This window comes from Tursiops truncatus, chromosome 5 (genome assembly GCF_011762595.2).
Source record: "Tursiops truncatus isolate mTurTru1 chromosome 5, mTurTru1.mat.Y, whole genome shotgun sequence".
Lineage (NCBI taxonomy): Eukaryota > Metazoa > Chordata > Mammalia > Artiodactyla > Delphinidae > Tursiops > Tursiops truncatus.
In genome coordinates this window covers 4,812,315-4,838,992 of record NC_047038.1, presented here as the reverse complement: position 1 = coordinate 4,838,992, position 26,678 = coordinate 4,812,315, and the positions used below count along the sequence as shown (strand labels likewise).

The 26,678-nt window shown below is 39.4% G+C and overlaps 1 protein-coding gene and 1 pseudogene across 8 annotated transcripts in view; both read right to left on the bottom strand.

Annotated features, from left to right (window-relative positions):
- ELF2 (E74 like ETS transcription factor 2) overlaps positions 1–26,678 on the bottom strand; it is a 96,414-nt gene that overhangs the window by 47,158 nt on the left and 22,578 nt on the right. For 5 of the 8 annotated variants that reach the window (XM_033856676.2, XM_033856675.2, XM_033856678.2 and 2 more), the window contains exons 2-4: positions 21,998–22,085; positions 20,313–20,551; positions 3,091–3,256 (exon numbers count right to left, since the gene is read on the bottom strand). In XM_033856676.2, coding sequence (XP_033712567.1) covers positions 3,091–3,256; positions 20,313–20,384 — 238 coding nt within the window. In that variant the 5' untranslated portion in view covers positions 20,385–20,551; positions 21,998–22,085. Of the gene's footprint in view, positions 1–3,090; positions 3,257–20,312; positions 20,552–21,997; positions 22,086–26,678 lie in introns of those variants that run through there. The other 3 variants (XM_019927958.3, XM_073804828.1, XM_073804827.1) reach the window with 2 other exon arrangements.
- On the bottom strand, positions 3,268–17,177 carry LOC109548787 (large ribosomal subunit protein uL4-like; annotated as a pseudogene).

The following is a 26,678-nucleotide window of genomic DNA, read 5'->3' as shown; positions in this document are numbered from 1 at the left end:
GTAGGGAATCCAAGAGACTCCAGAGGCCTCCAGAAACTGCTGGACTCTGCAGCCACTGGCAGAGGTACTTCGGCCTGCCGGAGTTGAGACCACCCTTCATGCACACTTCGTTACTACTCCTCAAAGGCTCTTGATGATTACTAAACTTCAGTTATTATCAAAAAGCAATTCACAGGTTTAGATGAATATGTCTATTTTTAAAGTTTTAAAATATACTTGGTTTTTCCCATATAATTTAAGAGAGGATTACTATTACACACAAGCCCTGTGAGGGAAATGTAGATGTTCAGTCTATAAAAAAGTGAAGCAAGATAGCCTATAATTACTACTAACAAAACGGGAAATCATTTTATACACAAAATAATGAAGACAGCTAGATGTACATCATTATATGACTTTAGTACTCCTGCCTGGATGACACCATGAATACTGCTTCTGGTATGGATATATATGCATGGGTATACAGGAATAAAAGAAAAAAAACTTCAGTGAGAACATGCAGAGGACTGATATAACAGATCAATAAATAGAATTATGAACACTTTTTAGACTAATATAATCTAAATCATAATGTAGGAGCATTCCAGGAAGTATTTCCTAGACGTACAAAAGGAAATCTTATTCTCTACAGATCTCACTTCCACCAATTCACCAAACAGAAACTGCTGTAGCCATCTTATAAATATTCCTTTCCTTTACTTGCCAGTCATCTTCCTCTCCAAAACCTACATATATCTGGGATTTAACTTAAAAATTTATTATCACCACAAGAAATGAACCCAATCCTAATCCATTACCTAAAAGGAAATATGCATTACATTAAGTCATAACAACCTTTCTTCATCTACATAGGTTCTAGATATCAGGAGAATGAAAATTTATTTATATTTCAACTCATTTAAAAATGCATTTTAGTCTTTAAGTAGAAACAAAATTAAGCTCAGATTAACTGATTCTAAACTAAACTATGTATATTAACAATCTTACTAAGTTACTATGAGCCATGCTATTTTAAAATAAATTAGTATATTGTAGTCTCCAAGTTCTGCAGGCCTTATGATGAATAAGTGTGAGTGCATTAAACTGTTCTGATTACGGATGTACGGGCAAGTAGTTTTCAGTCTGAATTTGGCGTTGCCTTTAAACGAGCTGTATCTGAATTCTGCATTTTACAGTGTTCTTCTATAAGGAGAGCCAAGAATAGCTACACTATACTAGTCTTATTTTTAGAAGTAATATGGATTTTAGAGGTAAAGTGGGTTTTAAAAAATTCGTGAGCCAGAATGGAATTAAAAAGAAAATGTAAGATGAGCTTCTCAGGTTACTTTTAGACTATTTTAGAATAAGGTAAGTTAGTTACCAAAATTTCCTTTTAGTGTTGAAGAAAAATAAACCTAAAAAACATTATCAAGTATTCAAAAACTACTTTTAAAATACCACAAAAGTAATTGTTCTTTTATCCAGACTTTGTACATCCTCTTTTTCAAGATTATAATCACTCATATCTTTGCCCTGCAAATGATATCATCACCTTCAGAGAGTTCAAGAAGACGAAGAAAATAAAATCCCTTAAATGGATTCTATTCGCTTCCTATTTGGAATTGTTTTTACCAGATTAATTTAAATGAATGAACTGCTGACCATCAAGTGTACAACGAGTAAGATTTGGTCAACATGCTCTGGTATTTTAATGTGAATTTAAATTTCTACTGACACAAACGTGGCACTGTAGTTTTCAGTTTTCAAAGCTTCCAATTTGCTACCAAAATCAGTCTTCCCTTTTTTTTTTTTGATCAAAACATTTTCCAGAAATTTCAATCAGTTCTACTTTCTTCATTCAGCTTAAGCTATCATACTTTTTTCTTGTCCCATTAGTTTTCTATTCAGTTATGCTCCTATAATAAAATCAGTTACAATATCTACTTCAAGATATCATCCTGCGTAATACTTTTGTGAGTTCTTCTTATTCTTTTCCTCAAGAAGAAAATTCATCTCTACCACTAACCTTCTAGCTTCGGACTGGAAAGCTGTCCAAACTCTCAAAAGAAAACATACGTTATCTTCCTGCCACTTGCACTGGAAATCAAGTACCACTCCAGACTACAGTCACAAAGACTTTATGATGTGTTTAGCTACCTGTTTCGATAAAAATGACTTGATTACCACTGCACGTGGGGTTTGCTGGCACTGTTGTCATCACTGCTCCAAAGAGCAAGGTAACTTCCAACCCCGCAGCTCAACCAAAAAAAAAAAAAAGAACTAGGGAGTGCTACTGGGCCTCAACAAGCAGAAAGACATCAAATACACAAAATTTTTAATCATGAGACTTTGCTACATTTAAAGAAATTTATCTAAAGTATTAAGAATTTTTATTAGGATTGTAAACCAAATATAAGGATTCTTTTTCTCTATTAACTGATAAAGATAAATTTAATGTTTATTATTATAAAATTGTCACTATAATCCTTCTGGTAAAAAACTCTTTTTTCTTTATGGTCAATGGCAAAAATGAAAAGGTTTCTCCAAGAATTATACATACTAATGCCCAATTAAACAAACAGTTATCTCACCACAGACATATTGAAATACCAAAATTTCTAAGAAGACAAAAAGGGAAGAGGAATCTGATAGACTACTACAAAGATGCTTCTGACCTAGGAAAAAAGAAATCATACTGCTCCGATATTGGTTAAAAGAAACTCTAATCTACTATGGAATGAGAATACTGTACTTATTTTTTGAATTAAAAGAAATCTAGTATACTAGTCTATTGACTTCTACAAATAAATAACAACTAGTCAGTATTTCCACTCCCAGAAAAAAAAAATGACAAAAATAGTTTTATTATTATGGGTCTGTAATTTTGTCCTTAGGGTCCGTGATATGAGACTCTGTTGGACTTCAAAGAATTATAATGTAGAACTTTATATATATAAATTCCCTTAAACAAGAGATATTTCACTTGTTTCCAAGCTATACTAAATAGCATTAAAAAGAGGTTTTTCGGTATATTACTCAATTGGCAATAGTAATGTTGACACTTACAAAATGAGAAAGTTATAAATAATGAACATTTAATGAGATGTCTACCTGTTTCCACATTCTCGGTCTCAACTTCTTGTTCTTCTGCCACATCTTGCATCATATAAGTCTCATCATCATAAACCAGAACCTGGGCTGCATAGCCCTGCTCTAATCTGGCACTTGGAACTGGCTCCACAATCACTGCTGGATATTCAGAAACCTTTCCACTTTCCTACAAGAGCAAATTTAAAAAACAATCAACCTCTTTATTCACAAATTCTGGATTCACTTATAAATCCTTGAGTTCATATAGTCTCAAGGAGTTCAAACGAGTGTCACGTATTATAAATATGAATGTAAAAACCAAAGCGAGAGATGAGAAGGGCTAATTTTAATAATCTTTTCACGTCTCAAGAGGTGAGACATATATTAAACATTTTAAATAATCAGGGCTTTAGGATTAAGATGGCAAATTAAAAACATGTATATAATTTCACTCTCTCATGAAAGCCCACTAAAATGCTATAAAAGACTTTTTCAGACATAAACTCGTAAGAAGGGATAAGAGCAACAAAATCTTGAAAGACTGAGAGTGGATGGATGAATATTGTTAAGTGGTTTAGCAGACCCAGGAAAGCCAAATCATAGCCTGGCAGCAAAAACTAAATGAGACACAACACACTTTACACTGGAGAATCCACAGAAGGCAGTGCCACTTCCTTCTGGAAACAGAGGAGCAGGAGGTAACGGACAAAGAAGAGGGGGGTTAAAGCAAGGAAGATTCCAGGAAAGTTGTCTGAAAAGCACTTTGATTCCTAGACCTGCTCCCTCCTCCATGATGCTAGGCAACGGGCCCCTCCCCACCTCAGCAGAAGACTGGAGAGTTACTTTCTGGAGAGAGAAAAACAAGAGCATCTTTGCTAGTATCAGTGCTGTACCAAAAATAGAGTTCCCAATCAGCTTTTTCGTCCTCCACCTTTAATCATGAGCAGACAGCCAAGTATTACTGTCACCCAAGGAAACATCCAAGGCAACGCCTCTAACACAAAACATATCATTTACGTACATATACATTTATATATTCATATTTTTCACAGAGGTAAGAGAAGCTATATCCATAAAACAGGAACAGAATACAATTTAATAAAGAACATTAAAAAAATTAAGAGTTCTTAGAAATTAAAAACACAATAGCTGAAATGAAAAAAGAGGCATGGAGAATAAAATTGAGGCAAGTCTTCCAGGAACCAGAGCAAAAAAGATATAGGAGAGAAGCTGGGGGCTTCCCTGGCAGTCCAGTGGTTAAGAATCTGCCTTCCAATGCCAGGGACACAGGCTCAATCCCTGGTCGGGGAACTAAGATCCCACGTGCCGCGGGGCGACTAAGCCCGCGCCGCAACTACTGAGCCCATGCCCCACAAGGAGAGAGCCCGCACTCAGCAACTACTGAGCCCGTGTGCCACAACTAGAGAGAAGCCCACACGGCACAATGAAGAGCCTGCGGACCACAGTGAAAGATCCCGCGTGCCTCAACTAAGACCTGACGCAGCCAAAAATAAATACATTAAAAAACAAAAAAAGACTGCTCTTCAAATGCAGGGGGTGTCGGTTCAATTCCTGGTCAGGGAACTAGGATCCCACATGCCTCGGGGCAAAAAAAACCAAAAAGTCACAGGGAGAGAAACAGGAACACTATTAGAGGACCAGTCCAGGCGGACCGATATCTGAATAACAGGAGTTCCAGAGACGGGGGCGGGGGAGGTTGGAAGGAAATGAAAGAATTGCAGAAATTTTCCTAGAGCTGAAGGATGTGAGCTGCCCATTTGAACGGGTCTACCAAGTGTTTAGTATAAACAAATAAAGAATGAGACCTACGCTGAGGCACGCCATTGTGAAATATCACAATCAGGGAACAAAAAGAAGATTCCACAAGACTCTTGAAAGAAAATACAGGTCACATACAAAGAATCAGGACTCAGACTTCAGTCTTCTCAACAGTCATATTGGAAGGAAGATGACAATGGAGACATTTCTTCAAAATTATGAAGGAAAATTATTTCCAACCGAGAATTCTTCACCCAAACCATCTTATGAAAGTAACATAAAGATATTTTCTCAGACATAAAAGACCTCAAAATGGTTACCTTCCATGCATCTTTTCTCAAGAAGCAACTGGAGAGAGTATTCCACCAAAAAAGTAAATTTTTAGTAAAGACAATAACTTAGGGTACAGAATATAGAAGATCCAATATGGGAGAGAGACGATAGTAATCTTTCGGAGGACTGGATTGTGAAGAGAAGTTCCAGGATGCCAGCTGTGCACTGGATTTAAAGGGCCACTACTTCAGTTGTAGTGACGTGACTCCTGAAACTGTCATCACCAAGACAACCACTGACATTGTTCCTAAGGACAGGATGCCCAGATAGGCCTGCTCCAGATTTTTATTTATATCTGGCTTGTCTTGATGTACCTACTCACTCCACCTTGCCTTACTTCCTGGATCAGCTGAGACCACTCATTTTCACCTCCCAGATGAGGTAAAGATTCTGCTTTAATCAACTGCTAAGTGTTGGAAGACCACAAAGGGCTCAGAATTCAAAAATAAAGAACAGCACTCTTCCCATGTGACCATATACTTGCTGAACAAGCCTGCAATACCCGGCCCATACTAGAGCAATGACAGATACCTGACCAAGATGGCGGCCTATGTTTCCAAAATTAACTCATTACACTGCTTAATGATTACCTGAGCAGAAACTCTTCAAGCTCAGTGAACCTGACGCCTGACTAGTCAGCTTGTTTCCTGGAAGCTTTCGTCTAACTATGGTAATGCTGCCCCTTCCTAACTCAGTTAGCTTAGTACACTATTCATTTTTTCAAAGTAAACGATACATTGCTTAGGAAATATCCACAGACAATAAAACTGTAAAGAAAAGTAAAAGAATATAAACATATTAAGTCAGGATAATGGCACCTCTGGGAACAGGGATGGGGATAGGAGCTGGGGCACACTTAGTTTTCTAAAATACTAATAATTACTAGTATTACTAATACTAAAATACTAAATACTAATAATCTAAAATACTAATAATTTCTACTTTTTAACCTGAGCAATAGGTAATACGTCCTCTTTTTGTTATTCTTAAGTTGAAACATACATATTTGATACACTCTTGTTTTGTATAACACATTGCACAAAATTTTTAAATAAACTACAAAACAAAGATACAGTGACTTTTAAAAAAGCCAGTACGCACTGAATATTAACCTTGAATTTCCTACTCTGTATAAGGCAAAAGATGAGTCCAACTTGCGAACATTAGAAAAAAATTCTTTTTCACAAATGGGGTCCACTGACAGCTGAATCTTCATTCATGCTCCTCGATCAGCTTTACAATCACAGCCCACAGTCAGTACCACCCAGCTAAACAACAGCTATCAAAGAGAAGCATGGGATAGGTAAAAACTGACGAGGTCTCCACTCATCAGAAACTCAGGAGGCAACATCATAAGCAGCGTTTAAACTAGTATTGACCCAAGCAATGAATATTTATATATAGTGCAAGGGACTTATAACTTCTTTCATTCTTCCAAAATCTAATAGTATTTTTAATAGTAACATTAATCTCAGATTATCTTCTATTGTGAACTCCCCCACCCATACCCAACTGGTAGGAAATAAATTTTCTAAACCGTGAAATACTTGAGGACTAGAATTCTGTACAGGCCAATCCCTCTATCTATACTCTCTTCCCCACCAACTAGGATTGTGGACCCATTCCTTAGTTGGGTTTTGTCTTGTTTCAATATTTCTATGGTTCCTTGCCTTTAACCATAAAAAAAGCAAACATCTCTATTAAAAGTGTTCAACTCTTCTCTCTTTTAAACGCACTCCAGATCTTTGCCTCTTATTCCCGTACACGCCTCTGAAAAAAACAGTCTGACTCCTTGACTCCTTATCTACATGTACCTGTATTCTAGATTCTAGCACCTCACTGATGCTACTCTCTCAAAAGGTAAGGACCACACTCTATTTCAGTTTTCATCCTCCTTTACATTTTTCTGCAGACTCTTATACACTGACCAGCTCCTCATTTTTTAAAAATTAATTAATTAATTAATTTTATTTTGGGCTGTGTTGGGTCTTCGTTGCTGCGCGCAGGCTTTTTCTAGTCGCGGCGAGCGGGGGCTACTCGTCGTTGCGGTGCGTGGGCTTCTCATTGCAGTGGCTTCTCTTGTTGCGGAGCACGGGCACTAGGTGCGTGGGCTTCAGTAGTTGTAGCATGCAGGCTCTGTAGTTGTGGCTTGCGGGCTCTAGAGCGCAGGCTCAGTAGTTGTGGCGCACGGGCTTAGCTGCTCCGCGGCATGTGGGATCTTCCTGGACCAGGGCTCGAACCCATGTCCCCTGCATTAGCAGGCGGATTCTTAACCACTGCACCACCAGGGAAGGTCCAACCAGCACCACATTTTAAAAATTCTTTCTTGCACCGTTTTTGTTCTCTTTCTACCATGCTGCTTTTAAGCCTCTCCTCTTGACTCTTCTTCCATTCCCAGTGACTCAAATGTAGCCACATTGCCAAGGTTCTGTCCTCAGCACCTCCTTTCTCTTTACTCTGTATTACCTTCCCAGGCAAGTCCACCCGTTCTTCCGGTTTCAAAGAGCACGTCTGTACTAACAATTACTAAATATCTATTTTCTACTCTGGCCCATCTCCTGAACTCCAGAACCAAATTTTAAACTACCAACCTAACATCATTATAGGAATGTTCAGCCAATACTTCAAACTTAACATGTCTAAATGGAACAAATTATCAACATCTCTCCCTGTTCCCCCACCCTGTGTTCTTCTCTAAACCTCAGTTTCTTCATATTTAAAAAAAAGAGGTTACAATAATAACTCACACCTCACAAAGTCCCTTGAAAATTAAATACCACACAGTGCTCAGCACAGTGTCTAGCACAAAGTAAGAACTCAATTAGTGATGTCCATCATTACACTGTAACCACAGTAATAGTATTTAAACCCACTACTTGCTCTCAACTTTGGAGGGCATCTTTTCACATTACAATCAGAATTTTTTGTATTACTTCTTTATACAAAAAGTTTTCATGAATACCCTTTTGTCTAAAAGGAAAGTTGAACATACGAAACAACGGTTTTCAACATTCTGTGAAATATAACCCTCAACCTACCTGTTACGGGTTGACCTGTGTCTCCTACAAGATGCTGACATCCTAACCCCCAAATACCGATTCACTGATTCAAATCAGTGAATCTGAGACGATTTGAAAATAGGGTCTTTGCAGATGATCCAGTTAAGATGGGATCATAGGATGAGCCCTAATGCAACATGACTGCGTCTTTATAACAAGGGGAAATTCGGACACACAGAGATACATACAGAGAGGAGACAATGTCACAGGGAGAACATCATCTACAAACCAAGGAACACCTGGAGCTACCAAAAGCTAGGAGAGAGGCATGGAAGGAAGTCTCTCTCACAGCCCTCAAAAAGAACCAGCTCTGCCAAACCTTGTTTTCAAACTTCTAGCCTCCAGAACTGCGAGACAGCAAATATCTACTGTCCCCAAAAGTGAAAGTGTCCATGATTTTTGCTGAAATTACCTCCCATTATCTGTCCAACTCCTTTTCATCCACTCAGCACACAGTTCCAGGGAGTCTTCTACAATCCCCTAATCTGAATCAATTTTTCCCTACCAAGTACTTCCATGACAAGTCGTTTACCTATTATTACCACTCTGCATTACCCTGTATTATAATTACCTGTTTACAGATCCAACTCCTTGACAAGATAATAAGATGATGGAGAGCAAGAGTCCATTTTTATATCAAATCCATTTTTATATCAAGTCAACTTCTATATCCTCCTCAACAATACACACCTCATATAAACTAAACTGGCATTTAAGTATTTGTAGCTTGGTTCAAAGAAAGGTAAAGCTCAATAAATTTTAATATTAACAGTTACTCATAGATTCAACATCTGCTGATCTATGATGGCGAGTAACTTCATGAGCTTTTTTCTGCCAAATGATAGGGGCCAGTGGCCACTGCACAGAGATATGCAGGTAATTACTGCTTTGCACTGTAGGGCGGAGTTAGCTATTTTTACTGGGGAAGAAGGGTGGAAAAGAAACGAATCGGGGGTGGGGGGGGGTCTTTGTTTTACAATAATATATTAAAAACCTACATCCACCAGGTTATTTTATTTAGGGTCACCACACTTGCTCAAGTCACCAGAACATGCAATGATTAAAACGCGTGAGCGCTGCTTCAGCAGGTGTTGGCACAGCTCCCATAGCTCTCCATAAGCCAAGACTGTCAGAATTAGCAACTACAGACACAAGACACCCCTTTAAATGTGAATTTCGGATAAACGAATAATACGTCAAGAATGCCCCATGCAATATTTGGAACATACTTAAAGTAAAAAGTTAGGGCTTCCCTGGTGGCGCAGTGGTTGAGAGTCCGCCTGCCGATGCAGGGGACACGGGTTCGTGCCCCAGTCCGGGAAGATCCCACATGCCGCGGAGCGGCTGGGCCCGTGAGCCATGGCCGCTGAGCCTGCGCGTCCGGAGCCTGTGCTCCGCAATGGGAGAGGCTGCAACAGTGAGAGGCCCTCGTACCGCAAAAAAATAAAACTAAAACTAACAGTGACAAAAAAGAGAATAAATGAAAAAATAATAATAAAATAACAATGACAAAAAAAAAACCTTAAAGTCTACACGGGTAATTTAAAAAGAAATAACATTTGCATAATATAAAACTCGCGAGATAGTCTATCTCAACTAGTAAGTCATTTATTTTCAATCAACTTCGCCTATTTTTAATCAAAAATACTTAGGCATTTTTATGTAAGTAAACTGCAGCCATTTTAAGTACACAGTTCTATGGATTTCCATAAATGTAGGATTTATGGAAATCCCTGTATGGACTTCCCTGTAACTACCAACACAATCAAGAAACAGAATACTTCTATCACCCCAGAAGGCTCCCTTGCATCCCCCGTACCAGTCAAACTCTCACAACTACCACCACCCACCACCTACTCCCCCATCCAATCACCCACCCACATGGGCAACCGCCAATCTTTCTATCCCTATAAATTTTCCTTTTCTATAATTTCATATGTATGGAATCAACGGTTTGGGCTCTTTTGTATCTGAGTTCTTTGAATTAGCATAATGCTAAGATTTATACATGTCATTGCCTGTATCAGTAGATCATTTCTTTTTACTGCTGAGAATCCCACTGTACGGACAGACCTCTCTTCGTATGGCTGTAATGCTCCTGTTAATGCTTGCTATCCCCCTCCCTTCCTTTCCATTCCATATCTACTTACAAATGAAATTACCACATCATATGGTAATAGTACATGTAGTTTTAAAATGACTGTCGAATTATTTTCCAAAGCAGGTATATTGTTTCACATCCCCACTAGCAATGCATGAGAGTTCCAGCTGCTCTACATCCTCTCCAAACATGCCACCGCTCCGGAATTTTCACTGCTCTATGATAAGCATGTAGCAGTATCTCCTTGCGTTTTCACTTTGTGTTTCCCTGATGGCTAATAATACTGGCATTTTAAAGCGTGCTTGGGACTTCCCTGGTGGTCCAGTGGTTAAGAATCCGCCTTCCAATGCAGGGGATGTGGGCTCGATCCCTGGTCAGGGAACTAAGAGCCCACATGCTGCCAGGCAACTAAGCCCACACGCTGCAACTACAGAGCCCACGCACTCTGGAGACCGCAAGCGGCAACTAAGACCCAACATAACCAAAAATAAAATAAATAAATATTTTAAAAATAAAATAAAGTGTGCTTATTGGCCACTCATATAATTATCTGTTCAAATCTTTTCCCCAGTTTAATGTATTATCTCCAACTTATTATTATATGTCCTTTTATAAGTCCTTTTATAAGTCCTTATATAAAAGGACTTATATTCCCTAAACACTTGGCAGATCAAGAGAGCCATTTAGCTCTGTAATTTTCTTTGCAGGAAAGATCTTGACTAGAAATTCAACTTATTTAAAAGATAGAGGGCTAGGACTTCCCTGGTAGTCCAGTGGTTAAGACTCCATGCTCCCAATGCAGGAGGCACGGGTTTGATCGCTGGTCAGGGAACTAAGATCCTGCATGCTGCACTGGCATGGCCACCAAAAACAAAACAAAACAAAACAAAAAAAGAAAAAAAGAAAAGGATAGAGGGCTATTCAGGCTTGCTTTTCCTTTCGGAATGACTTTCGAGGAATTGCACCATATCATCTAAGTTGGCAACTTACTGGCATAAAGTTGTTCATAATATTTAGTATCTATAGTAATGTATCTTTCATTCCTGATATTAGTAAATTTTGCCTTGTTTTTTTTCTTGTGCAGTCTACTTAGAGATTTATTAATTTTATTGATCTTTTCAAAGGATGAGCTTCTGGTTTAATTTCTCTATTGTTTGCCCACTTTCTACTTCATTGATTTATTTTTCTCTTCTTTCTACTTACTTTGGGTTTGATTTTATCTTCATATTCTAGCTTGCTGAGGTGAAACCTTAAGATTGATTTTCCTTTTCTAATATAAATATTTGAAGCTACAAATTTCCCTCTAAGCACTGCTTTAGCTGCGTTCCTCAAATTTCATATAATGCGTTTTCATTTTCATTCAGTTTGAATATTTTCTAATTTCTCTTGTGATTTATTCTTTAATCCACGGGTTATATAAAAGTGGGCTGTTTAATACACAAATATTCACAAATTTTGCAAGCAGGGACTTCCCTGGTGGTCCAGTGGTTAAGACTCTGCGCTTCCGCTACAAGGGGCCAAGGTTTGATCGCTGGTCAGGGAACTGAGATCCCACATGCTGCGTGGTATGGCCAAAAAAAAAAAAAAAAAAAAACACAGCAAGCATATTTTTGTTAATTTCTAATATATCCTGCTTTGGTCACACAACTTTCTCTATACGATTTCAATCCTTTAAAAGTTTGTTAAATTACTGAGATGTGTAGCCCAGCATATGATCTTGGCTTACTGTCCATGGGCACTTGAAATGAATACATGCCATTAGGCCCACTGTTCCATAAATGTCCATTAGGTGAAGTTAGTTGATAATGTTATTCAGGTTTTTCATATCCTCATTGATCTTCTAATTGATCTATCAATTACTGAAAGAGGCATGCTGCAAACTCTAATACTGGGGATTTATCCATTTCTTCTTTCAGTTCTCTCAGTTTATGCTTTATGTATTTTGAAGCTCTAATCTTGAGTGCATAGACATTTAGGGTTGTTAACTCTTCTTGAGAAGATGGTCCTTCTATAATTTATGAAATGTCTACCGTTATCCCTGGTAACAGTCTCATCCCAAAACCACTTCAAACTTTTTTATGATTAATATTTGCATGGTCTTATCTATACTTTCACTTTTAAACTGTGGTTATACTTAAAATGAATATCTTTTATGAAACATAAATAGGTTTGGTTTTTTAAAACCCAATCTGCATTTTAAACAATATCTGCTCTTTTTTTTTAATATCTGCCTTTTAATTGGACTGTTTGGAATATTTATATTTAATATTATCACTAAAACAGGGTTTAAATCTACCTAACTGCTCTTTGTTATTTGTTTCATTTATTACTTGTTCCTTTTACTCTGTCTTCTTTTGAATTGAGTATTTTTTAGTAACCATTTTAATTCCATTTAATTTATAGATATTAATGGCTTACTATCTATACTTCTTTATTTTTTAGTGGTACTCTAGAACTTAAAATATGTTTCTTAACGTACCACAGTTTATATTCAAATAATGTTACTTTATGTTTTGCTTTCTGTTTTTTTTTTGCAGTACGCGGGCCTCTCACTGCTGTGGCCTCTCCCGTTGCGGAGCACAGGCTCCGGATGCGCAGGCTCCGGATGCGCAGGCTCAGCGGCCATGGCTCACGGGCCCAGCCGCTCCGCCGGCATGTGGGATCTTCCCGGACCGGGGCACGAACCTGTGTCCCCTGCATCGGCAGGCGGACTCCCAACCCCTGCGCCACCAGGGAAGCCCGCTTTATGTTTAATGTAGAAAGTTTACAGCAGTATTCTGTCATGTCCTGCCCCCCATCCTTTGTTCTACTGCTGTCATACATTTACTTCTTTTACTTCTTCACATTGTAAACCCCACAATTCACTGTTATTATTTTTGTCTTAAACAATTATCTTTTCAAAAGATTTAAAACTGATTTTAAGAAGTATTTTATTTTCACCCACACATTAACCATTTCTCCAGCACTTTTCAATGCTTTATGTATATATAACTTTTAATTTGGTATCATTTACCTTCTGCCTAAAGAACTTCTTTGAACATTTCTCACAACACACGTCTGCTGGTGATAAATTCAGCTTTGGGTCTGAGAAAAGCTCCACTTTGAAGGATATTTTCACTGGATGTATAATTGTAGGTTGACAAGTTTTATTTTTTCAGCAATTTAAGAAAGTCATTATTTTCTGACTTGCATAGTTTTAATAAAGATGTCTGTAGTCATTATCTTTGTTCTTCTGTATGTAATGAGTTTTTTCCTCTGGAAGCTTTTTTCTTCCCCTCCCCCCACATTTCTCACTGCCTCTTTGATCACGTCTTTATTCAAAATTAGCTGTCCAAAATGATTTGACCATTACAGGTTAAACAAATTTAAGTTTATGCAGCAGCCTTCTTTTCTTCTGTGGTGGGTTTCTTTTCTGCAGGCTTCTTTTCAACTGCTCGTTTCTTGGTCACTGCAGCCTTTTTTCCCACCAAAGGCTTCTTCTGCTTCTTAATGCCAACAGCTTTCTTTCCTTTCTTCCCCACCACAGGCGTCCTGCCTGGAAGCCCCTTCTCATCTGATTTAGTGCTGCTGCTGCCCTATCCATCCGGATTATGTGGTTCCTGGCCTGGCTAAGAATGGCGTTCCGGCGCATGGTCTCTGCACACGGGTTGAGCTTCAGTGGTTCTCAGGTTTTTCAGCGGACTCTTCTTCGGGACTCTGTGATGAATCTTCTCGCGTGGTGCTCGGAGGGCTCTTTGGATCTCTGGGCTTTTCAAGATTCTGCTAAGGTCTGTACTGAGCATCTTGTGCATGGGGAGGTTGTAGCTACTTTTTTTTTTTTTTTTTTGCGGTACATGGGCCTCTCACTGTTGTGGCCTCTCCCGTTGCGGAGCACAGGCACCGGACGCGCAGGCTCAGCGGCCATGGCTCACGGGCCCAGCCGCTCCGCGGCATGTGGGATCTTCCCGGACCGCCGCACGAACCCGTGTCCCCTGCATCGGCAGGCGGACTCTCAACCACTGCGCCACCAGGGAAGCCCTGTAGCTACTCGAGGGGAGCAGCTTTACGCCAAGTGCCATGCAGCTCACCTAACTTGCAGAAAGCACTTTCAGTCCAAATGCAGGAACGTAGCACATGCCCACCAGGAGCAAGTTTCAAAAGGTTCGGTTTGCTCACATTAGGCAGAGTAATTGCAGGGATGTTCCTGAGGGCCTTGATGATGCGCTCAGTACAGACGACGCAGGGTCTCCTGCACTGGATACGGTGACGGTTTCTCATTTTGCTTTTGCCAGCTCTCACTCTCTGAGAGGCGTAGACCTTTCTGATATCATTCCAAGCCTTAAGCTTCTTCAGAAGCAAAACAGCCTGCTTGGTCTTCTTGAAGCCTTCAACTTTGTCTTCAACCACCAAAGGAAATTCAGGAACTTCCTCAATACGATGACCTTTAGACACAACCAGCGCTGGTAACGCTGAGGCAGCCAGTGCAGAGCAGATGGCGTCTCGCTTCTGCATTACGTTCACTCTGCGGTGCCAGCGTCGCCAGCGGGCGCAAACACGTGGCCCCCACGACACACATTTTCAAGAGCACCCTGGCCAGAGTGGTGAGTCCCGCCACTTCAAACTCTGGGAATTCGAGCCACAGCTCGGCCAGTATCCCAAGATTCAGCACTGGTTCGATGACCTGCTAATTCACTGACAGCACAGGGCTGTGCTGTTTTTCCACAAGTTGGTGCAAAGTTCACAATATCTGGTCAAATCAGAGCTTGAACACAGCAGGCAAAGCGACATTTGTGCCAGATGGCTCCCCATTTTCGGAGTACATGGATATCAGTGGGTGAGCACACGCCACGGCGGGGAGAGGAGGAGGCCACTCTCCTCTCAACCCAGCGGCTCAAAAGCTCTCTGGAAGCTTTTAAGATTTTCTTTCTGAAATTGGCTCTCAGCAGTTTCATTATGATGTACCTAATAACGTACCAGTGTATCTGATACAGATGTACCAGTCTATTCACTCTCTGCTTTATCCTGTTTAGGGTTTAAGTTTCTCAGATCTATGGGTTTGTATTTTTCATCAAACTTGGAAATTTTTATAGCCATTATTTCTTCACATGTTTTTTCTATTCTCTCATTCTGGTATTCCAATTATATTATGTTAGACAACTTGATATTGTCCCACAGGTAACCAAGTCATTGTTCTTTTTTTTTCTTTTTTCAGTTTTTCTCTCTGCGCTTCATAAAGTAGTTTCTATTGCCCTCTTCAAATTCACTGGTCTTTTCTTACACAGTACCAAATTTATTTTTAATCTTATACAGTCAATTCTTCTTTCCATATAGTATATATTTCATTTCTAGACGTTTCATTTGGTTCTTCTATGTCATTTACACCTCTCCTCTGAGATTCATGTTTTCTTTACATTTCTTGAGCGCATTTATAATAGCTGTTTTGAAATCTTATCTGCTAATTTCATCATATCTACCATTTGTATCTGTTTTCATTGACAATTTTTTCTCCAAGTTATATTATTCCTGCTTCCTTGCATTTAACATGATTGGGTATTTCATATGTAAAATTTACATTGTTGGGTATAATTTACATTGTTTTATTTTAATAACGTTTACTATGACAGATAGTTACGTTACTTACGGATCAACTTTCAAGGCCTGTTTTTAACCCTTTTGAGGGCAAGTCTGGACTCCCCTTTATTCTAGGGCTAGTTCAGCTCTGCTGTAAGGCATGACTCTTCCAGAGTCTCCCATGAATGCCCTGGGCAGTTAACAAGGACCCTCCACTCCAGCTGACTGGAACTCTAGGATCTCCCAGCCCTGAGTGAATTCTGCAGGTTTTTTCAGTAAATTACTGAGTTTACACCATTCTGATCATTCTTTGCCTGGCTTCACAGAGTGTCATACCACACCTGGGGGCTCATTCAGCTAAAGACTAGGGGAACCCAAGGCTGAGTTCCGACATTCTTCCTCTGGGCAGCTTCTTCCTTTCAGATACTCTGCCCCTCAAATTAGTTGCATTAGCCTCGCCGAATTCCAAATTTTGTTTCCTCAACTCAGCGACACCGTCACACCCTGCTCGGATTCCTCCTCCCCACGCTGTGGTCCAGAAAGTGGCTCCAAGCAGTAAGTCAGCGCAACCACTTCTCTCTTCTCAGGAGGCACAGCCTCGCACTGCCTGTCGTCCAGCTGTCTTAGTCCATTCCTGCTACGATAACAAAAGGCCGGGCTAGGTGGCTGAGCAACAGCAGAAGTTTATCGCTCACGGTCTGGAAGCTGGGAGCCCGAGATCAGGGCAGCAGCGTGACCAGGTGGGGGCCTTCTTCCAGGTCGTAGACTTCTTGGTGTACCCTCACGTGACAGGAGGGGCAAAAGATCTCTCTGGAGCCTTTTGTAAAAGCTCTAACCCCACCCATAAGGGTGCCCCCCTCATGACCTAATCACCTCCCTAAAGCCCTACTTCCGAATACCTCCTAATAATCATCATCTTTGGAAGTCTGGATTCAACATATGAATTTCGTGGGGGTCACAAACATTCAGACCGTAGCCGAATGTCTCAGAACCGTGGTTTCATATGTTTTGTTCACTTTCCTAGTTGTTTATGGTGGGAGTATAAATCTGGTCTCAGTTATTCCATCACAGTGTGAAGCGGAAGAACTCCCAATCTTGTTTGTCTGGAAGCAGACGCCCTCTAAAACTTGCACTCATTGTGTTTTTAAAAATATACTTAAATCCTTTTTTATTTTTTCTGCATTAATTCCCCATTTCTACGAGACCTACCTGCTATATATTTCCTTTGCAAAAACTGCTCTGGCTCCTCCTTTATGTTTGCTCTTCCACATAATCTTTAGGTCCATATGACCAACTTCCCCCAAACTTGCCCTAGCATCTGATAGAGATGGAATTAACTATATAGATTAATTGGAGGAAACTGACATCCTGCCTAATACTGACCCTTCTCGTTTCTCTTACCCAAATACGAAGTATATCTCTCTGTTTACTGAAGTCTACTTAAGTATCATTAATCAGTTTTCTTCAAACAAGTCCCATATATCTTTTACATTTATTCCTCAACATTTTACATTTTTTTGTTTATTTTCTAAAAGGGATCTTATTTTCCATGATCTCTTCTAACTAATTACAGTCCTTACAAAAGAAAGCTAGATATTTTTATGTTAATTTTGTACCCACCAAACTACTAGGCACTCTTATTAGTTCTAATGTGTTTTCGTGGATTCCCTTTGGTTTTCCCAGGTGGCAAATCATATTATCTGCAAATAATAATTTGGTCTCCTTTATAATATTTATATATTTTTTCATTATCTGGTCTGATTACAGGAAAATGTTAAATAATAGTAATGGTAGTGCACATACTTTCTCTCCAACTTTAGAGAAAATACTCCAGTACTTCACCATTAAATAGGATTCTAACTCTTGATTTTAAGTTTTTTTAATAATGTTAAGGAAATATACATCTGTATTATTAAGAGGCTTTATCAGGATGAATACTGAATTTCATAAAATCCTATTTCATCAAGTATTTTATCCTAACATATCATATGGCATATTAGTAGGCGTATATATTATATTAATGGTTTTCTTAAAATTGAATTACCCCTATGTACGTAAATCCTATTTGGTAATTGGATTTTTTAATATATGACTGCATTTTATAAATTTATTATGATTTTATTTATGATTTTTGTATCTATACTCATTAGTAAGATTATAATTTACTTTCTTTTGGTATCTTTGTCAGAAATAGAATTATCCTAATTTAATAAAATGTATTACTTTTATAAACAGTAATAAAGTTATAAAAAATAAAGCCTAAAAATCACTAACAACTCTCCAAATGCCCACCACTTCTCTTTTAATTAAAAAAAATGTTTTTTAATGGGGTATAGTTGATTTAAACTGTGTTGCCACCACTTTTTAAACATTTATTTTTTCTTCAGATTCTGGAGCTGTCGTAATAAAATCTTGACAGGTCATTTTTCCACCCCACCCTACACTTTAGAGTACAGTTTAGATAGATATTATACATACATTCCTGAACAGCTGCTTGTAAGACAAAATTCTATCTTTCAAATACCACTATCCCCAAAACTCACTTTGTAAAATCAGGAGATGTTTTAGATACTAGTGGCTTTTCTTTCTTGCAGGAATTCTCTTCCCCAAGTGTTTCTACAGCCCAATCCCTTAGGCTATTTAGGTCTAAACTAAAATGCCACCTCTTCAGAGAAGCCTTCCTTGTCCACCTAATTAAAATACCGCTACCAACTTTCCATCTCTCTCTAGCCCTGATTTATTCTTCATAACCACTCTGAAATACTTTATCCCCAGTGCCCAGAAAAGTAACTGACATTCAGTAAGTGGTCAACTAACGTTTGTTGAAGGAACAAATGAATGAAAGTAAGTGGGCACCCACTTACTTGGCTATAATTTGAAGAAAAAGTCCCCAAGAATAGTTTCCTCCTTTCTGGTGCCACACTTCCTAAAATGCCTATGACAACCTTATAAGGCTACTGCATAAATCATTAATCAATAATGCCCTGGTAAAATTATTTCATTTATCAGACTCTTTCTTCCATAATAATCAGTTCTTCAAGCCTTGAACACCTGGGGTTCCATGTAAATGAAGAAAAGTATAGAGTCTTCCAGAAACAAGCTCGTACTCTTTTTCTCATAATAGCAGTACCCAGTCAGCATATGGTAAATATATTCTGCCTACTGTTCTTAGCAGCTCCCCCCATAGAATTAAATACCAACGGAGTAAAACTATGGGGCAAAGAGAAAGTACTTGAAGAAGCAATAATTAGTCTGGGTGATAAAGGAGGGGACAGAAATCCCGAGTCCCTCATTTCTTTGGAGAATCATACCTGGAAGTAATCATACAGAAAGTGAATCTTTAAGAAAGAAGTAGAAATTGATTATGAGAATAAAACATGTTCTTTAGCTGTGGCTAAAGACTTTGAACCAGTTTTAGATTCAAATACAACAGGAACCTTTCAGTTACCAAGTCCACTGAAAACAAACCCACTGAATTTGCCCACAGCTATCCTGGAAGACTGCACAGACACCAAGCAAGCTAGAAGAAAAATCCAGATTCCAGAACACACAGCCTGACATCCTAACTTGTTTCTCAGTCATGGTACTAAGTACCAGTAAGAGCAGTATCTTTCACAGAACACAGAAAAAACAGATTTTTTAAATACAGTAAGCTCTCCATTTTCTCATCTTATCTCTGACCAAATATTTGTCCATTATTGTTACGGCATTATTCCATTTTAATTTAGATACTTCCCAACAGTCGGTCTTTACTGAATCGTGGGAACAGAAGCCAGGCCCTGGAAGTCCATATATTTCTGGTACTGTTACTTTTCTACTCCCATCTCTTATTCTTTAATGTTATCAATAACAAAAAAAATAACCAAATATGCGAAAGCTGCAAAATTCTTCAAGTATAAAATTTCAAATGCTGAACTTCCTTTCTCATTTACCAATTATCTAAATTCTTAAGTATAAATAACATGATTAAAACATGATGGATTCCCATTAGATGTAATTACTAATTACTGAATTAGATGTAATAACCAAAGGACAAAGGTAACAGCTAAAGGAGATACAAAATTCTAAATTAAGATGAATGTAACTTAGGTGTTTAGGTACAGTGTATGCCTACACACTCTCAAATCCAAAACAATGGATTTTGTTAGGAATTTAAATCTCTCGACTAGTACTACAGTGTTCTTTCTTTCAATTTTTTCTCCCAGTTCATTCCAATATATGCAATGTTTCAACAACTCAGGCCCAGCAGTCCCTTCCTCAACCTTCTATTGCCTAATTACATGAGGACACATGACAAACATACAGAGTCGCATGCATTGTACGTTTCTCCTCTCAAATACCTGTTCCCCATTAAATTCAAAATCAGTTCATGCATTGATTTCTATGAACAAAACAGAAATGTAATACATTGGATGCCTAACCTCTTGATTTTCTACTCCACTGCTGGAAAGCTCCAAAACAGAACCTCCACTGTCAACTACTGCTGATGTCATTGTTTATTCCCTGAGGAAGCTTCAAACGCAATCAGTCGACGTAATTAAAGGTTCATGGGTGATTGCCAGTGTTACAGGTTTGCACTATCATGTTTTAAAAGTCAATAGAGAAGGAGTGGAGTAGATATCCAGAAATCCCGTCTTCTAAAGATGAATAACCAGAGAGCCTAAAAAGAGGAAGAATTGAAAAATTATTAAAAATATACAAAATGGATACAAAGCACAACCTATTTTGCATCTAATTTTTAACACTTTTGTAAACTAAAAGGAGATAGGCTTATACAGCCCTGTGTCAAAAGAGGGCAGTAATGAACATTCTGCTTACAGTTGTCAAGTTCGTGAACAATCTGAAATAAGTTCTTACCAAGCTATTGCACATTGGTGACCTGATGACATTTACATTCTAAGAGATAAAATGTTATAACTTTCTCCCCTTATGAAGATGTACTATTATTCCTGAAATATTCCGGTAAAAATTCCTGAAATTAAAAAAAAAATTTATGCACTGAAAACATAAAACGTGCTGGACCGAGACAACTTCCAAAATTATTCACCTATTTAACAAATTAAAAGATTTATTGGCTTGTAAATATTTCTTTTTTTTGACCGCGCCGCACACCGCGCAGCATGTAGGATCTTAGTTCCCCGACCAGGGATCGAATCTGTGCCCCCCCACCCCGCCCCGCCCCGCCGTTCAAAAGCACGGAGTCTGAACCACTGGACCACCAGGGAAGTCCCTGGTTTGTAAATGTTTCATTCGTCTTTGGCTCATTTGGTTTGTTTATATGAATAATTAATTAGAATTATCTTTTTTTTGCTATGGTAGCAATCTCATTTTGTGTTCACATTTTGAATACTCATACAAGGTCTATAAAATAGATTAATTTGAGTAACTTATACTTTCAAACAAAGTAGTTTGAAAATAAGGTAGTGAAATGACTTGGAATGACTTTAATATACTTTATCATTCTTTCCTCAATAATTTTTTTGCTATTGGTTAAAATGCAGTATAGCAAAGGGTTTCAAGAAAACATAATTAAAGCTTTTTTCCCCTACTAGAGATGAATATCGGTATGTACATCGCCTAGATTTATGCATTAGATTATTCTAATAATTCTAAAAAGTTACATTTGATTTTGTGTATGTTAAATATTTCATAGAGAAATTACAGAATTTCTTTCTGACAGGATTTTTTCCCACAAAAGTTTAAGAATGCAGAAAAATTAAGCATATTTAAAGAGAAAAGAATAACCGTTTCTAATTAATCATTCCATTAATATGTGGCCTATATTAAATTTGAACACTGGTACCACACAGATATGGAAATAAAATATTAAAGAATTTCCATAAACTTATACAATAAAAAGAAATACCTGAAAAAAAAGCAGAAATTTCACCTCACTACTTGAGACCCATTCAGTACTATTAGTCTCCTTTTTGATCTTATCAACAGAAAATGGGATAGCAAGTATTTGTATCTTAAGAATAAAAATTAAGAAAAATCCACAATCCCATCACACTAAAGCTTACTATTATCATACAAGGTGACAACTATTTTCAATTTCTGTTTTCTAATCATATAGATAGTAATAGCAGAAATAACTTTTACTTACAATTTGAATGTTAAGTAGTCTAAGCATCCTTCACTATTTTCACAAGGTGGCAAGAGTTAAAATATAAACCAGCAGTTCTCTGGAACTACTAGTGGGGGGAAAAAGACAGTATTAATATAATTCTATTAAAAAATATTTTGCCCAAAATAGGTGTGATTCTGACAGTAGGTACTTATTACAACAAACCATCTCCAAAGCCTGATGGTACACGTTTTATAATGAACATAATAAAGAAATTACTCCTGGGCTATTAAGGAATCAAAAGTTTTTATCAAACTTAAAATTTTAAGTCACCACTAGATACCAAGTATTGAGTAACGACAGATTCCAACATACATAGCCTATACCCCACATCATGGGCTATATTTCAATCAACCAACAGGATTTGAACACATGGCTGCAGGTATAACCCCAGATCCCCAGGAGTATAAAACCAAGTTTAAGAAGACTAACCCAATCAACTATACTTCAATAAAAAACAAATACGTTAGTTAATTAATTTTAAAGACCTAAAAAATTTTAAAGTTTAGAAAAAAATGACTAACCCAGAAAACTACTGTTGAACGACGCTAATGATATATTATTGCTGATAACTTTCCCGCTATTCACTTCCTTGCTGCCTCACCCTCCAAATTTTGCACCCACACAAACCTAACACCCCGAGCCTCCTCAAGCAGCCCTCCTCCTCTCTGAAGCTCACCTGCGCACTGCGGCTTAGGCCTTGTTCCATCAACTATTCCCTCTTTTTCCTTAACCTTCTCTTCCTGAACATTGGGTTCTGTCCCTCAACATCTAAACATTTATAAGACTCTCTCAACATTTTTCTTTCTTTTTTTTAATTTCTTGGCCGTGCTGCGTGCAGCATGAGGGATCCTAATTCCCGGACCAGGGATGGAACCCGTGCCCCCTGCAGTGGAAACTGGAGTCTTAACCACCGGACCACCAGGGAAGCCCCAAGACTCTCTCATCGTAAACATGACTCCTCCATGACCCTGCATACCCCTCCAGCTACCACTCTAGTTCCTTCCTTTCTCAGATAAGGCTCTACCTAAAAAATCTTTTATACGCTGTCTCCACTTCCGGATTTCTCAGGTACTCCTTCTATGGGAGTTTGGCAGCCATCATCACCAACTGAAATTTTTACTAAATTCTGGTTATCGAATCCAATGGCTCCATTTCTGTCTTCACAGGACTTAATGTCTCTGAAGCATTTGACACTGTTGATCATTCCCTCCTTGAAACTCTATCTTGAATTTATCTTCTCCCTCTCTAGCTATTCCTTTTCAATTCCCTCTTGCAGGCCCACCCCTAGTTTTCAAGGAGCTTGAAGAGTACAAATGTCAGCCCGTATACCACATGCCTAAGTATTCTAAAGTTACAGACCAAACTAACAAGCTAGTGAATTTTATTTTACTCTCCTACCTTGACACATACACTTTTATAACAACCTAAAGGCTAAGTTCTGATTTGGCATTCTCAGACTCAACATCTATGGCGGCTGGGGGTGGGGGGTGGGATGGGAAGCCCGTGCTCCCCCCATCTCCCTGCAGCCTGCCCCTTTTTCTCATGCCACCTTTGGCTCCCCTCCAGCCTACAAGGAGCGTCACATGCACACACGTGGACATCCCAGACAACACGTCTAAGCTCTGGCCACACGCCTGCAAACAGCTGCCACTTGGCCATCCCTTAGGCCGAGGGAAGTCCATACATGTGGTATAGTTAACAGAGGAGAGAATCAGGGAAGAGACCTGTGAAGGGTTACATGGGCAGGGAATTCTGGGATTCAAATACTCTTAGCTTGATCTAGAAATGGGTACCAGATGGACTGGCCCCTCAAAATCCTCAACCTATCCTATCAGCAGGGGTTAGCTGCAGGAAGGCCAGATGAGGGAACCCAGAGCAGCGTTCCCGCTTGGATAACTAAGGACAGTGCAACTCTCTGGTCAATCCTGGTAGGTGTTTCCAGGACCCCATCCACAGTCCTCTTCTGATTCTTCACTCTGTCTAAACCGTCTCACGCACTGCCACGGCTTCACTCAAGTCTCTCTTCCAGTCTAAACCATTGTATGGGCTCCTGTACTTCCTTGTGAAATTAAATAGGGTATAAATAAATAGCAAGCATCTATTCCAGGATATCCCAAGGACTCCATTAATTAATTCAGTCATTCAACAAACACTAATTGAGCACCTTTTATATACGAGTAGTTTTCGGTCGCTAGAGGTACAGTGGTGAAAAAAGCAGAAGTCCTTGTTCTTGTGTATCTTAAATCCCAGTGGGGAGAGATGAAAATAGCAAAATATGTTTAGCACCCATGTAGACGGCGATAAAGGCCAAGGAGGCAAATGAACCAAAAGGAGAAAATATTCGGCAAGGAAGGGGGCTGCAATTTCAAACTGGGTAATCAGAGAAGAATTCACTGAAAAAGTGACATATGAGTGAAAACTCGGAAGTAGGAAGGAGCTGTGCCAGTGACGGGGGGCACGGGGAGAGCTCCCTCGTGAAAGGAAAGAGAACATTCAAGATCTTCAAGAGGGAATAAGCCTGAAAGTTCAAAGATCAGCAAGGAGGCCAATACGGCTGGAGCGAAGTGAGCTAGAGGAAGGAAGAACAGACGCGATGACCAAGGGGTAAGGAAAGGGGTCACATAAGCCCTCGATGAGGACTCTGACCTTGACCCCGGGAGAAGGAGGGTTTTGTGCAGAGAGATGACCTGATTATTCTAACGGTCATTCAGCTGCTGGGTTGAGAACAGACAAGGGGACAAGGCCAGAAGCAGGGAGATCAATTTGGAAGCCACTAGGATAAGTAGGTGAGAAATGACACTGGCTAGGACTGAGTGGTGGGTTCTGGAGAGAGCGAACAGTGGTCAACTTTTAGAAATTTTTGTAGGTAAAATGGACAAAGTTTGATAGCAAACTGGACGCGGGGTGTGAATGAAAGAGAAGAGTCAAGAATGAATTCAGAGAAATCAGTCAGCGCACCTGGACTAGCCATGAAATGGGATGAATGACGGTGTGAAACAAGTCCAACATGTCCCAAACTCAACTGTTTCTCTGCTACCTCCCCCAAGGCATGAGCTCGCCTACTGTGCTGAATTAGCCCCGTAAGCTGCCCTGCCACCTACGCAAGCTGCCTAAAGCAGCAGAGGCTGCAGTCGTCTGTGGCTCCTTCCCCATCAACACCATCATCCCCTCTCACTCGTGACTCCTGCTCAGTAATCTCATATCCTCTGCCTTAGCTGAGGCCCTTATTCTCACTTTTCTATAGTTGTAAGAGCCTCAGATTTCGCCTCCTGGCCTTTAATCTTCCCTCCCTTCCAGTCCGTCTAACTGCACTGTCAGGGTGATCCAAGATGGGATAATGTCAGGCCCCTCTCAAAATTCTTCAGCACTTCATCATCACCTGCAAGATGAAATTTCAACCTCTTTGCAAGCATACTGATTTAGTAGAAACGAGCAAGGGGTCTAGGTCTCTTTTTCAGAAGTTATGAAATGTTCATTCTGATATGCCCCGGTATGGAAGCCACAAATCGAATCCACGCTCACTGGCCCAGCCTCGTTCTCCTTTACTCCCTGCATCCTGGTTGTTTGCACCACAGCTGTTTACAGTTCTCTACATTCTTCTCTCTCTTCGCTCACTGGCCCAGCCTCGTTCTCCTTTACTCCCTGCATCCTGGTTGTTTGCACCACAGCTGTTTACAGTTCTCTACATTCTTCTCTCTCTTCGCTCACTGGCCCAGCCTCGTTCTCCTTTACTCCCTGCATCCTGGTTGTTTGCACCACAGCTGTTTACAGTTCTCTACATTCTTCTCTCTCTTGTCTTGACACCCTTCCCCTGTTTGCCCATTTGGCCAATTCCTAGCTGTCTTACAGGTCTCAGCTCTAAAGCAACCTCATCACTGAAGGGCTCAATATCATTTTCTGTAATTCTCTTCCCCCAATCCACACTATATACTTCCCTCACAAAAACATCAGGGAAATAACAGCTTCCAGGTGCCCGCTCCCATCAACCACAGCAAGCCCAACACCTATGCCTTTCTTTGGTGCTCCCTAAAATCCTGCTTCACTTTACCTTCTTAATATTCTCACCTTCTTACCACTTTCTCAAAGCACCAAGTTTTAAACATCTGTGTATCCAGGTTTTAAAAATCTGTGGTTGATACCACCTAAACCACTGCCTTTCATATAGCAGATAAACAGTAAAGATGTGATGAATACGCGGATAAACAAACATGTTCCAATCAGACAAATGTCTTCACTCTTCACTGCACAGACCAATGCTCATTCCCATCCCTATCCCTTTGCTGGTTCCCTTCTCTCATCAGGAGTGCCCTCTTCTTTGATTATTCAGAGTCTACCTGCCCCTCATGGACAACTTTTCCCCTATAATAACATCACCTGTTTCCTCTCTCTTACTATACCAGTTCTTTCAATAACATTTATTAAGCACTTAACTGTACACCAAATACAGCACTATGCCAAGAACACAAAAACAAAGTTAGGACTCAGCCTGCAAACAGCTTAGAGTCTAGTAAGGAGAGGCACTCGAAGCAATTACCATAATGTAAACGCCATAAAGGAAACTACAAAGTACAGTGGAAACATTAAAAAAGGGAACACCCAGTCGGCCCGGGGGTGGGGGTGGATTCTAGGGGAAGATTCTAGAAAAGACTTCAGAAAG